At 36.0% G+C, this 14,834-nt stretch overlaps 1 protein-coding gene across 2 annotated transcripts in view; it reads left to right on the top strand.

Moving 5' to 3' along the window:
• The first annotated feature begins 892 nt into the window (after nucleotides 1–892).
• LOC147396627 (aspartic proteinase 36-like) overlaps nucleotides 893–14,834 on the top strand; it is a 30,048-nt gene continuing 16,106 nt past the window's right edge. The window contains exons 1-4 of one of the 2 annotated variants that reach the window (XM_086451612.1): nucleotides 893–1,107; nucleotides 1,841–1,970; nucleotides 2,058–2,305; nucleotides 7,930–8,154. In XM_086451612.1, the coding sequence (XP_086307738.1) occupies nucleotides 998–1,107; nucleotides 1,841–1,970; nucleotides 2,058–2,305; nucleotides 7,930–8,154 (713 nt within the window). In that variant the 5' untranslated portion in view covers nucleotides 893–997. Of the gene's footprint in view, nucleotides 1,220–1,840; nucleotides 1,971–2,057; nucleotides 2,306–7,929; nucleotides 8,155–14,834 lie in introns of both variants that reach the window. The other variant, XM_086451611.1, reaches the window with a different exon arrangement.

The following is a 14,834-nucleotide window of genomic DNA, read 5'->3' as shown; positions in this document are numbered from 1 at the left end:
CATCTTAAAAGCATTATTATATAAAATACTAACTTCAAAGGAAAATATTAGTTTCAAACAGGATTTTAGGATTTTCATCGAACCAATAGTTAATATCAGAAGATGTCTCCTAAGATTCTTATCTGTTACAAATCTCTAAGAAAATTTTTTGAGTGTTGATTTTGTAACTCAACTTGATACGAGAACTCAAAAACTCATTTATGTGATAGGTGCAAGAATCATAGATTTTTTTCATTAAGATATACAACTGCATATGTTTTATTGGGATGTGTGTTTAAACATGTGCAATTATATATCCTAAGAGATATGTGTAATTGTGTATCCCAAGAAGAAAAAAAATCTACGATTCTTACTGGGTACATGTGGATTGAATTTTTGAGTTACAATATCAATTAGAAGAGCTTTTAAATCACTAAAAAGAAACCTAATGGCTTTTTCTCCGGTATGTTTAATCTTGGAATAATGATTTTCTAACTACTTGATGGTCTTCACTTGGACAATACTCGGCTGACGTGGCATGAATACAAAATCATAGATCTTTTTTCTCGGGATCATATGTGTACTCCAACAGAAGACTATCAAGTAGTTAGGAACTCGGCACTCTTAATGCTGAGGTTACAAAGGCCCTCAAACTACATTTGACGGAGAACTAAAAATGCAAAGATATGAGGTAAGAATTCTCAAATGAAACGGATCCAAATAAAGATTCTACTAATCCCTAGGAAAACGTGTAATCCTCATCACATATCTCAGCCGTACGTTTGATGATGCATGTCAAATGTTGTTTGAAATTAAAAATTCCTTTGTTTTTATCCAGTTGAAAATGCGGCGGACGTCTTTTATACCCTTTCTCCATAAAAACTCTGACCTTTTAAAAAAAAAAATTAATTAATTTAATTTCTTTCTTTTTAATTTGCTTTTCTTTCCATTTCAGCTTCCACATCTCTCTCTCTCTCTCTGAAACAAAAACCCTAAAACTGATGGATCATCATCTCAAATGGATCGTTTCGCTTCTACACACATTTCTCTTCTTCTTCTTCATCTCCACTGTTTCAGCCACAAGTGGTGTTGGAGGTGGAGTGATCAAAGTTCAACACAAATTCGCAGGTCAGGACTGGTCTCTTAATGCTCTCAAGGCGCACGATAGCCTCCGCCACAGTAGAATTCTTGCTTCATTTGATCTTCCATTAGGTGGAATTGGGAACCCTGGTGGTCCTGGGTTTGTTCATTCTTCATGATTCTTCACTCTTTCTTGCTTAGAAAAAAAAATTTCGATTTTTTTTCTTCTTCCTTTCTATATATTATTGCTTCAATTCTTGGCTTATTTTGATTTTTTCGCACGTATTCGATTGTTTGATGTTGGCTTATTAGTGGGTTTAGTATTTTATTCTTTAATTTGCTTAAAATTGAGGCTGGGTTTCTTTCAAAGTTTCAATATTTGATCGGTTGTTGTCTGGTTGAGTATTTTATTCTTTAATTAGCAAAAGGCTTAATATTTGATTGTTTGTTTGACTATTTTATTCTTTAATTTGCTAAAATTGGTTGGTTTTCCTCCAAAGGATTAATATTTGATCGTTTGTTGTTTGGTTGAGTATTTTATTCTTTAATTTGCTAAAATTGGGGTTGAGTTTCTTTCAAAGGCTTAATATTTGATTATGTATTGTTTGGTTGAGTATTTTAGGCTTTACTTTACTAAAATTGGGATTTGGTATCCATCAAAGGATTACCATTTGATCATTTGTTGTTTGATTGAGTATTTTATTCTATTTAATAAAATTGGTTTTGGTTCTCCATTAAAGGAATACTATTTGATTAATTGTTGTTTGGTTGATTTTTTTAGGCTTTACTTTGCTAAAATTGGGATCGGGTCTCCATCAAAGGATTACTATGTACAAGTTGATACGGGAAGTGACATTTTCTGGGTCAATTGCATCCAATGCAATCGGTGTCCCAAAAAGAGCGGTCTCCCTGTATGTTTGTTCTTAATGTTTCAATCCCAATTAGGAATTGTATCATGGTTTGTGAATTATAAGTTGTATTTGTTTTTCTGTGTACAGATTGAACTTAAATTATATGATCCAAATGCTTCCACGACTTCAAAATTGGTTAGTTGTGATCAAGAGTTTTGTTCTTCCACATATGAGGGGCCTTTTCCTAGTTGTTTACCAAATTCACTTTGTGAGTATAAAGTGTTGTATGGAGACGGGAGTTCAAGTTCTGGATACTTTGTGAAAGATTTTGTACAGTTCAACCGAGTATCTGGAGATCTCCTAACCACATCAGCTAATGCAAGTGTTATATTTGGGTGAGTCACCTTTTTATAGGCATTCGTGATGTCCATGATGCACTGAATGTGTAGGGATTTGGCTTAATACCACTGTATGTGAATCATGTGCATCTCAAGTAATTAGGGCAATTCAGGTGCATGTTATAGGATGTACTTTTAATGCTTATTTATTTATTTATAGGGTTTTGTGTTTTTTGTTTTTGTGGCAAAATAGAAGATTGTATTAGGCAAAGAAAAAATATACAGTGCATAGTACTGGCATAGGCATGCCTCAAACAATAGTCATGTATAATATTTCATGGAAGAGGAGTTAAAATACCACAAAATGGGTTATTTTCCCTTGTTGCATTCTTAGCTTAACAGTCAGCAGTGAAATAGGACTGTAGGTGAATGAATAATGCATTTATTCCATTCAGCCATAATATTGTGAGAGAGCTTATTAAGAGAATACAAGGGGCATGAGTGAAGTACGTAAGTGATGCAATTTTGGATAACATTTAAACTACCAAAGTGAGTAGGCTTAGAGAGAGGTCTAGGTGTTTCTGTTTAGAGGATCAAGAGGGGTTAGATTATCTTGAGAAGTCCGGGGACTGATCTGTTATTTCAATGGTAGAGGGGAATTAAATAGGTATAATAGGAGAAAAACGAGGATGAAATATTTTTTTTTATTTTTTTTTTGATCGATAAAGATAAATTTATTAAGAGGAAGAAAAACAAGGGGGGTTGAGAAGACCAACCCAAAACAAGGAAAAGAAATAAAGAGAAGAAAACAAAACAACAAAAGACAAGTAACAAAACTCTCACAACAACGAACAAACTCTATCCCATCTTATAACAAAATTTTCGAAAAAGACCCCCTTAAAGATCTTATAAAGCTTACTCCAAGAAAATAAGAGCTCCAAAATAGAAAGAACTAAACCCTCCAGCGTTGATTCTTTTCTTTCAAAAATGCAACGGTTACGATGACTCCAAATATCCCAACAAATTGCGAAAGGAACCAAGAACCACAGAATCCGTTTAGAAGACAAGAAAGAACCTCCCCACGTCAACCAAGACTCCAAAGCCGACTTGACTGATCTGGGAAAACAGCCCACGATGCCAAACAAAGATGAGAAATGTACCCACATGTGGTAAGCCACCCGACAGTGAATAAATAAGTGATCCACCGTTTTCGCCTGAGATTTACACATACAACACTGATTTGGCGAAATAAAACTCCTTTTAATTAATTGATCCATAGCTACTAGTCTCCTCAAGGCAGTCAACCAAAGAAAAGTCGAGATCTTTGGAGGAATCTTACCACCCCAGACGAAACAATGAGGAAAAGACGATGCTGTACTAAGAGCGATACCATTATACAAAGACTTGACCGTAAACTTCCCATCCCTAGTACCTCCCCACACTCTCTGATCTTCCGAAGAGCTCTCCATACCACTATTTTCCACCAAAGAGATTAATCTTCCAAGATCATTCAGCTCCCAGTCATTGAAAGATCTTCTAAACCCAAATTTTGAATCTCAAGATATCATCTTGGAATGTGAGAGGTTTGAGTTGCATCAAGGATTGAAGAATCAATGTTGCAATCCTTCGGGAGACCAAATATCATCATTGTAGTTATTTGGGGAGAGAGGACTTTGGCTAGATTGAGCATCCTGCTATGGGAACATTATTCAAATCCAAATGATTTGGGATAATAGGGCTTTGGAGCTTGATTACAAGTTGATCATTGCAGATATTTGGGGGAGAAAAGACATTTGCACATTGGGTGGAAGAATTAGGATGATAGGGCTCTAGAGGTTGATGACGAGTTGATGGGAGCATTCTCACTTTCCATTCATTATAAATATTAGGGGATCATTTTCCCTGGGTTCTAATAGCGGTTTGTGCACCTATTGAAAGGAAGTTGAGAAACCAATTTTGGGAAAAACTTGATTATAGCAAAGGCCTTTGGGATGTGAAACTGGGGTTATCATGTCTTATAGTTGTTGTGAGGGACATAATTTAGTGGCTAAGGAAAACCACATGATCATGCTAGGGATGAGTAATCTACTTTGGAAAGGGTGGATTAACGGTAATCTCGTGAGTTACCCATGAGACATCCATAGGAGCACTCTGGGAAGTAAGAGTTGGGAAGGAAGACCAACAAGAAAGTGATAGACCAGCTTTAGGGATCCCTGAGCGCTAGTTGAAAGATGAAGAAACATCTTTCCTCAAAGGGAGCTCTTGGGATCCATGGGAAACTTGCCAATTAAACTTAAATCCCTGAAATAATGGAGAAAATCCAGGTATTGATCATGATTTCATTAAATCAGAAAGAAACCGCAATAGAGTCTAAGCAGGAAAAGGAAAGGTTACTAACGAATAAAAAAAAAGGGAAATTTTGCAAGAAGAAATATAGGGTAAAGTTGTTAGTTTAAGGTTAATGGATTCCGGTTGAATTGTTGCTGTGAATCTGACTTTGGCATCGAAGTTAATTTGGCAAGCACCACAGTGGTGCTCAGTCAGGTTCTTCTTGCTTGTTTGATCTGGTGGCGGTGTGGATCTCAATGTGAACGTGAAAAAAATCCACTGCAGTTGTCATGCATAGAATGGTATCTTGAATAATGTTGCAGATTTCTCTTAAGGAATTAGATTTTGAGTGGGGAGAGGGAACAACATAGGGTGTTTTGGGAGAGGAAGAGGGTACGACAGACTGAGTGGTCAACATTAAGTCTTTGTTGTTCAAATGACCTAATCTTTTCCGAGGATGTAGAGGTTTCTTTTTCGAAGACTTTGTTTGTCACGCCCCGAAATCCCAACACGAATCCCTATGATTCATCGATTAGAATCTCGAGGTGTGAGGTAATCAATCACACAATCTGACAGAACATTCATAAATAATAATACTTATGAAAAGAAAATATACGCAGCGGAATAAACATTTAACTAACATCTATATGAGAGTCTAGAGTAAACAGAAGAAATCGACAAACACTGATATAAGTCAAGATCTCTAATCTCATAATTCATCAGGTTACAAAAATTTCTAAACTACCATGTTTCTTATCTACAACCAAAAACCGCTAAGATCCTCTACTAGTCCTCAAAGACATGGCGGCGGCAAGACATCAATCTGATCCTCCTCGAGGACCTCCTCAAAGAACGGTTCTTCAAAAGTTGAATAATCTGAAAGGGGAAGGATAGGGTGAGTAACAGGGGAATGTTACTCAGCAGGATGAACGCCGTTCTAACAGTGAGTCATACATGCACGAGTAATCATTAGAACAATTAAATAATGCAAGTTTTCATAATGTGACATACGATAAATGTCTAAGCATACTCAATAAACAGTTATAATAACTTTCAACCTATCATTTCTATTCATTTAAAGTAACATATGCATCTTTTAAATGAAAACATCTTTTAAATGAAAACATCTATCAATCATTACAAAATAAGAAAAAGATACATAATAAGAACACGGCGGCGTAATCGATAAGAGAGCAGAGGAACACGCCGATATAACCGCCTCGGCTATGGCAATACGATATTCCAAACTTAACCTCCGATGTGCAATCCCATCGTTATAATCTGATTTTGTGGCTGGTCTAGCATACCACGGTTGGATGACCATTTATCCGGCTCAGACTGGCCGTTGACCAAGAACCCAATACTGAGTTCAACTAACGGTGAGGTCGACCGTTTGACGACTACAAACTAAAAGTGATCACTAACTAGCCCAGGAAACCCCTCGCGTCGAAGCCTATCAAGAGGCAATGCATGTGAACCCCGCCTAGCTCTACACTATACAGAGACCGCCTTTACACACAACGTTCCCCAGGAAATAAGTAGGAGAAATTCCCGGATCTCATAAGCTGTAATATACTCTAAGGTATCCCATACTACCGAAGAGCATATGACATCTAGCGCTATCTTAGATTGACATGCCGCTTCCGGATACATAGCAACACGTCACTCTTTATGGGTTTTCTACAAACCTTTACTGGTAAACAAAATAGTTTATTTTATTTTATTTTTTTATATAATATATCATTTCTTTTAATCGAAAATACAAACAAAGTATGGTAGTGCCCTCCAGTGACAGTTATTTGTCATTTTCATCCATCAACCATCTCATTCCTCTATCTATCTATCACGTTTTACGTGGCATGGCCACTACGTAGAACTGGAGCCACTGTCCCATCAATCAGTCGAGAACATACGTTCTCTCTATCCATCCATCAATTAAATCGATCAATCTATCATCTAATTTCCTACATATCTATCAAAGTAATTTTACTTTTAAAGAAATTCGAAATCCATAGAGCATCAACCAATTCCATTCGATGGTTTTGGTTGAGAAGAAAGACTCTAAAACAAAGATAAAACCATAAGACATAAAAGCTGAAAATCTATGCAAATTTAACTAAGTGTTGAAAAATAATTTTTCAAAGTCGAAATTGAAAACGAATTATTTATTTATTTATTAAAGAACTTAAAGTAATACTTAATTATTTTTAATGAAATAAATGTAGGAAATGGGTATACATACTATATGGAAGCAACACAAAACAAATTAGAACCAAACTCAACATTCGGATACTTTTTCGAATTGCTGATTTTTCGTCGAAACTCGACCAAAATCGATCCAAATATCATATTAACTATAAAATGATTATATTACATCAAATGAACTAAAACCAATCATAAATAAGCATGCAAACATGATTCAAATCGTTCAAATATGTATAAACTTAATGAAACGATCGATTTATCAACAATCACATGGATTTTCTATGAAATTATTGCATAACTAGAAGGTAGAAGGGAAGGCAACCTACATCAAGTTATTTCAACGGTTGAATGGATTTTAAAATCGCCTCCGGCCAATCTCCAAAATTTTCTTCCGGTGAAAATCGGATTTCTTTGCGTCCACACGTAACCCTCGGCGAGAGGAATAACTTTCCTTCTTGTGCCTAAGCTCGGATCGTTCTCGTTTGGCGTAGATCTGAGTTTCAAATATTGAAGGAAAATGGTTGAGATTTGTTTAGAGAGGAGAATAAGAAAAATCTGATTTTTCTAATAGAATTTAGATATTTATATCACTTAAGTTGGGACATACTTGTCATTTTGGGAATTGTTTTTCCCAAATGCCGAATTGGACAAACTTATACTCTATTTCGAGTGATTTTTCGACACGAATCTAATGATATGATCGGTTTCCTCAAATTATGCCTCTAAGGTGTCATTTACCTATTGTAAAATATCTAACGCGAAACTCGAGGATTTGATAACTTTTAAATCAATGCACGGATCTAAAATTCTTTCCTCGAGATACATTTTAGGATTTTCAGGTCATTACATTGTTTTCAGATGGATCCTTTGGTTCATGACAGTTATGACTATCTTTTCAAGGTCTTTATATTTAAGAGGAATCTTGTGAGGTCATGTCATCTTCTATCATGTTTAATGTATGATTTCTATGCTTCTTGAGCTCAATATCGATAAATTGTATTTGTATGATAAAATTGTGTACATTTGTTTCAAATTCTATGTTTAAAGTTTGATTCTAATCCTCCTCTATGGCTATTATTTCTATGTTTTTGTGAATTTATCTGATATGCTGTTTTCATAATTTATATAGTGTGGTGTTTCTGGGGTAGGTGTGGTGCTACACAATCCGGGGATCTAGGATCATCTAAAGAAGCACTTGATGGACTACTTGGTTTCGGACAATCAAATTCATCCATGATTTCACAGCTAGCTTCATCTGGAAAAGTTAAGAAGATGTTTGCTCATTGTTTGGATGGTGTAAACGGAGGTGGAATCTTTGCTGTTGGACAGGTGGTGCAGCCAAAAGTAAAATCAACTCCATTGGTACCTAATCAGTATGTGATGTTATCTAAGAAGTTCACACCTGTTTCTTACTTAGCAATGCTAGTTCAGATTAATATTACTGTTTGGGTCTAGTTTGTTCTCATTAAGATTATAGTGCCCTAAGAAATTGTTATGGTCTGTTTGCATGGACTTTTTCCTATATAATTGAGGAAGAGAATGCTGTAGCCACTCTATTAGGTGTACTTCTGAAGCTTCTTGTTGCAGTGCTGATCCCAAATGACTTAGATCCTAGTAAAATATAAAAACATTTGAGGACACGCGCCTCAATTGAAGTTATATCTTTAGATGGAATTAAATGGCGTAATCAGATTCATGTTGCTGAAAACCCAGAATATATAGGATAAAGTATTGTTAATGATATCGATGATGCAGTAGAAAGGAAGATATTACCCATTAAAATAGCATTCATTTAATCGAAATATCTGGACAAAATTTTGATGATGATAATGGTGGCAAGATTTAAACAAACTTACAAACAAAACCATAGAATTTCTAAAACATCATCATTTGAACATAACCATCCTTTGAATTTCTTTGATATTATTCTGAGATTGATGATAATGTTGTAGCCATTAAAAGTAGTATACTTTTTAACAGAGACACATACACGTACACTTGTTATTGTGATACAGGTACAAGGTGTTTGACATGACGCCTTTGAGAACCCTGAAACGCTTACAAGTACTTACACATATATCGCAATATAATATTTTAGCTATATTTAACTCATACTATTTTAGCTATAATTTTTTCACATAGATCCACGTTTTCGTGGGAGATTAATGTGCAGTGGGAGGGTGTTTTTTGGGCTGGGCTGGAGTATTACTTGTGGGGCCTAATGGAATCCAGAAAGGTGTGAATAAGGATGGAGGTTCTGTTTTTTGGTATGGCTGGAGTAGTAGGTTGCTCCTGCGACGATCTGTTGGAGTCGAATTCAATTGAAGTTTCTTCCACCAGCGTTGTTTTTGACTCAAAGGTGAATTTTGATAGGGTTTCTCCCTAGATTCAGCGATTAGGGAGCAGCTGGTGCGAAGCTTTGATTCAAGAGTTCCAAATGGGAATCTGCCTAGGGGCTGTTATTTTGACCAAGGCTGTAAGTGGGGCTGGGTTGATTGTCATGAGAGTAGGGTTTGGCGGCTTGAGTCTTGGGTTGGATTTTTTCAGGAGCTTCTCTCGTCAAGAGGTGGGTCACATGCTGGGTGGCTATGGTGGCAAAGCATAAGAGAGAAGTGGAGGTTTCGACTATGGAAGCATTTCCTGAGTTCACCACGTTCAGTCTGCTGCATGATGATAAAGCTGAAAAGATTCAAGGTCTTGGTGAAGGAAATTTGCCAGACGGGGGTAATGAGCTGCAGGAGACCGGGGGCAACCGCAAACTTAAGCTGGCAGAGGAACTCTTGAGATGACTGATTGAACATGTCCTGGAGAAAAGGATTTCGGTGGGGGTGACTATTGAGGGCCAGGGCACAGAGAAGAAGTTGTTATTCTGTTGGTATGCAAAACAAAATTAGTTACTGTATTCAGAAAATAGTTGGAGTTTGGCCTAGGTGCAATGACAGAATTCCCAATTGTGCAATGACAGAATTCCCAATTGTAGTGTGGAAGTCTAGCAGTCCAAAAGAGAGGATAGTTTTACTCCTATTCCCAGATTTCTGAGGCCTGCTGGGAGTAATTCTGATGTGGTGGATTTGACCAAGGTCAAGAATAAGAAATCGCGTCTGGTAAACAGGTGCAGGAGTTGCAGAGAGATGTCTGCGAGTTTGCATTGAGATCAACTTCCGAAAGAAGAATGGGGAGAAGAGCGCTAGTTTCAAACGCCGATTAAATTGATGTCTTGGAATGTAAGAGGTCTTAACAACAGGGAGAAATGTGGTGTTGTTAAGTCCACTATTCGTAGTGTAAAGCTCAATATGGTCTTTTTCAAGATTCCAAGCTGAAGTTTGTGCATGGGAGAATTCTAGGGGATCTATAAGTAACCAGCACAAAGGGTGGTCCGTTCTTCCAGCAGTAGGGGCATCTGGTGGTACAAAATCTATTGTTTTAGAGGAGAAATTGGTTGGGGCTTTCTTTGTGTTGGTGTTATGTAGATTGGTGGATGAGGATGCTAAGTGGGTGTTTCCTGGAGAGTATGAACAGGAGTGGGATTGTTTTTTGCAGGCATTGATTTCATAAATGGATACCCGGAAGCCTTAGTGCGTGGGTGGAGATTTTAATGTGATTAGATTCTCCTGAGAGAAATTAGAGGATCTAGGATAACTTCGAGGATATGTAAGTTTAGGGACTTTGTGAACAAGAATGATTTGGTGGATATTCTGTTATGTGGTACTAGATTCATGTGGTCGAACAATTAGGAGATGCTAGTTGATGCAGGACGGTGAGGGAAGAAAATGAAAGAAGGGGGTTAGGAGAATCTAGTTTGAGATTGGGTTAAGTTAAGGATTTAAGCTACGATAGGGTAAACACAAAAGGATTTGGGTTGTGCTGTTTAATTTTGACGTTTTGCAATTACTACCACATTCCCAATGGCTATATGTTGAAAGTAAAATACAATTATAATATTTTCAGTAGGGTAAAGGAAAGGATTAAAGGTCGAGGTTTGTAGGTTAAAGCTTAAGGGTTGAGGTTTGTTGGTTTCTAGATTTCAATTTTCTAGAATGCAAGAGATCTTGAAATCAAGGAAATCAAGCATAAGAAAATTAAAAAAAAAAAAAAATCAAGAAAAGAGAAATAAAATTAGAAGAGAAAAAATGAGGGATAAAATGGTAGAACCTTGGAATCACACCAAGAACGATAGAGAACTTGCAAGTCATACCAAGAAACTCCATTGGAAGGAACTAATTCTTTATTCCATAAATGCTTTGTCAAATAAATCATAAAACAAATCAATTTAAGAATCCTAATAAATGAAAATACCAAATAAAGAATTCGTAACTTTATCTTCCTTGAATTTTTAGCTTATGAAAACTCACTAGAAAGACATGATAAAATTACCAAATTGTCCCCAAACTTATATACTATGACAATGGATAATAAAACATGAAAAAAGTCCAAAAAATATAAAATGAAAGCCCAAAAATAAAAAAAATTAAATAGACATAAAATATATTGTTCGAACATTGATGTCCCCATTTGCAGTGCTTAATAGGTTGGATATGTTTCTTGTAAGTGCAGATTGAGAGGAGCATTTCAGTTTTTATGTCAGGAGACTATTCCTAATTCAACGTCAAACCATTGTCCTATTGCTCTCAGGACAGGGAGTGTGAATAGATGGCTTATTCTTTTTAGATTTGAGAATATGTGGTTGAAGCACCATAACTTCATCGAGATGATTAAAGAGTGGTGGGGTGAGCTATCTGTGAGTGAAAGACCAGGGATGGTGTTCAAATCCAAGCTAAAATCCATTAAGGAGAAGTTGAGAAGGTGGAATATTGACACATTTGGTGGAGTTGAGGTTACAAAGAAATAAAAGTTGTTAGAGATTGAATCGTTAGATATAATAAAAAAGGAAGAAGAAGGGCACTTGCAGGTGGATGAGAGAGCGATGATGAATAAAATAAAAGAAGAATATTTGAAGATGGTGGTCATGGAGGAAGTTTGTTGGAGGTAGAAGTCAATGGTCAAGTAGCTGAAAGAAGGATATAGCACAAAAAAATTCCATCGTATGACCAACAATCACAGTGGAAGAAATCATTTAGCAAAGCTCCGGGTGAATGGGATGTGGTTGTAGGGAAGATGAGGAGGTTGCTAAAGGTGTGGTTGGGGTTTTCAAGGAGTGGGGAGGATCAGCTGGCAAGACCAAGACTGGTTAACTTTTAGTTTGATAGGATTTCAAGAAACGAGCTCATGTGGCTTGAGAAGCCATTTGATGAGAAGGGGGTTTATAAGGTCATTGTTTAATGTTTGAAACATTTCTAGTGGATGTTAAAAGGTGTGATATTTTATTTAAACTTACATTTAATCACTTAAAACACATTTTTCTTCAATCATTTATGAATAAAAGCTAATTTTTTCTTATCCCAAGCTTTCCTACAAAAAGTGACATGTAAATACTAAAATGACAACAATGGAAGTTATGGCGACCATACTACTAAATTGTATTTTTATGTCTTCTAATTGAGAACATGAGCTTTGTCTTTATATTAATTTAGAGAACTTGTATTTTCGCTCCAACATTTTCTTTAAACACCACAATTATATAATTAAATAAATATTTAAGGGGTGAGGTTAACCATTATTTCTTTTTAACCAACAACTATTCTTCTTCAAATCCAAATTATGGGAGAGAGAGTGTTTCAAAGAGGTCGATGGATTTCAAAGAGTCAAGGAGTTGGTTGGTTTAAGAGTTTGCCAAGAGGGGTGGTTTTTGGGGTCCAAGGGGAGGAGGTAGAGACGTGCCCCTGTCTTTGTCAGAGGTGCTTTGCCGTCAATAGGGTTTATGGTATAATTGATGCAAGACTATGATGTTTAACTAAATGGATTGTAGATTACTAAAAGCAATAAAAACATAAATTAACACTCACTTGTCCATAACACTAGAGAATATCAAATGAGTAATTATGTTAAAATTCCTAGGCAATCACAATCGCACAAGGTTGGATCTCTCAAATATGAAGAGGAGTTATGCCAATGGAAAATTGGACGTCCACTAGCTTAGGATCACAATTTAACACAAACAGGGTTTACCTTATCCTTTGAAGGGTTTCAAGAACATGATAACTCTAGACCTAGACAAGTGGCTACTTAAATAATTACAAAATTGCTATTGGAACCCATGACTATTTGCTTGATTTGTGTCCCACATTAGTAGGAAACTATCCTCCTCTCTCCCTCCCTATTTTTCTCTCTTGTTCTCTTCCTTTTCTTTTATGCTTCTCCTCTGTCTCCTCTCTCTCTTTCTCTCTTTTCTTTTTTAAGAGTCTCCTTCTGGTTATTCTTTTTCTGATGTTTTCGTCTCTTCCTCTCTCTCTTTCTATCTTATTTTATCATTCTCAAAGTTTCTTCTTCAAGAAAACCCTAGAAGAAGACTTTTAAGAGATAGGAATTGTAGGCAAATTTGGATAATAATTTGCTATATTTTATTCATTGTGATAGAAGTACATTTAAATAGGCCGAACAACCAAAGCAAGTTGACTAACAAAGTAAAGCAAAAATCTTCCGAACAATACGATAGATTTGTGGTAACAAACAAATCTATTTTTTATTAAATAAAGAAAGACAATAAAACTAATTCTAGTCAACTGGAATAATCGATAAGGAAAGATTTGAATATTTCAAATTAATTCAAAATCTTCCTAATTGATTTATTCCAACAGAATTTAATCAAATCGATTTGATTTGATCTGTCAACACTCCCCCTCAAGCTTGGAGGTAGATGTCTATGAGTTCGAGCTTGCTTGTTAGAACTTCACATGCTGGTCCATGCAGTTCTTTCGTGAGAATATCCGCTACTTGTTGCTTCGTAGGAATGTATCCTATGCTAATTATCCCATTCTTAATTTTCTCTGTGATGAAATGCCTATCCACCTCCACGTGTTTGGTTCTGTCGTGATGAACTAGATTGTGTGTTATGCTAATCGTAGCCTTGTTGTCACAACAGAGCTGCATAGGAAACGCACAATCAATCCTCAATTCCTCCAGTAGCCGTTTTATCTAGATTGCCTCACAAATACCATGTTCCATGGCCCTATATTCAACCTCGGCACTGCTCCTTGCAACTACAACTTGTTTTTTGCTACGCCAAATCACCAAATTTTCCCAAAGCTGAGTACAATATCCAGATGTTGACCTTCTATCTTTTTTAGAACCTGCCCAATGTGCATCTATGTAGATTTTAACTTTCCTATTGTAATGACTTGAAATCCTAAAATGTATCTCAAGGAAAGAATTTTAGATCCGTGCATTGATTTAAAAGTATAGATTCTTAATTTTTAATATTTGAGGAAAATTAACTTCACCAATAGATGTAGAAGTATCGAGAAACATACTTTAACCTATAAGCATGCCGAAATCTGAAGTCGATTGAAAAAGTTATCAAATCCTTGAGTTTCGCATTAGATATTTTTTCAATAGGTAAACGACACCTTAGAGACGTAATTTGAGGAAACCGATCATACCATTAGATTTGTGTCGAAAAATCACCCGAAATAGAGTATAAGTTTGTCCAATTCGGCATTTGGGAAAAACAATTCCCAAAATGACAAGTATGTCTCAATTTAAGTTATATAAATATCTAAATTCTATTAGAAAAATCAGATTTTTCTTATTCTTTTCTCCAAACAAATCTCAACCATTTTCCTTCAATATTTGAAACTCAAATCTACACTAAACGAGAACGAGCCGAGCTTAGGCGTAAGAAGGAAAGTTGTTCCTCTCGCCGAGGGTTACCCGTGAACGCAAAGAAATACGATTTTCGCCGGAAAAAAAATTTGGAGATTGGTCGGAGGAAATTTTAAACTCCGTTCAACCGTTGAAAATAGCTTAAAATAGGTTGCCTTCCCTTCTACCTTCTAGTTATGCGATAATTTCATAGAAAATCCATGATTGTTGATAAATCGATCGTTTCATTAAGTTTATACATACTTGAACAATTTGAATCATGTTTGCATGCTTATTTATGATTGATTTTAGTTCATTTGATGTAATATAAGCATTTTATAGTTGGTATAATATT

Source organism: Akebia trifoliata, chromosome 8 (assembly GCF_017979445.1).
Source record: "Akebia trifoliata isolate Shusen 1 chromosome 8, ASM1797944v1, whole genome shotgun sequence".
NCBI classification, from domain to species: domain Eukaryota; kingdom Viridiplantae; phylum Streptophyta; class Magnoliopsida; order Ranunculales; family Lardizabalaceae; genus Akebia; species Akebia trifoliata.
This window is presented reverse-complemented; position numbering and strand designations above follow the sequence as displayed.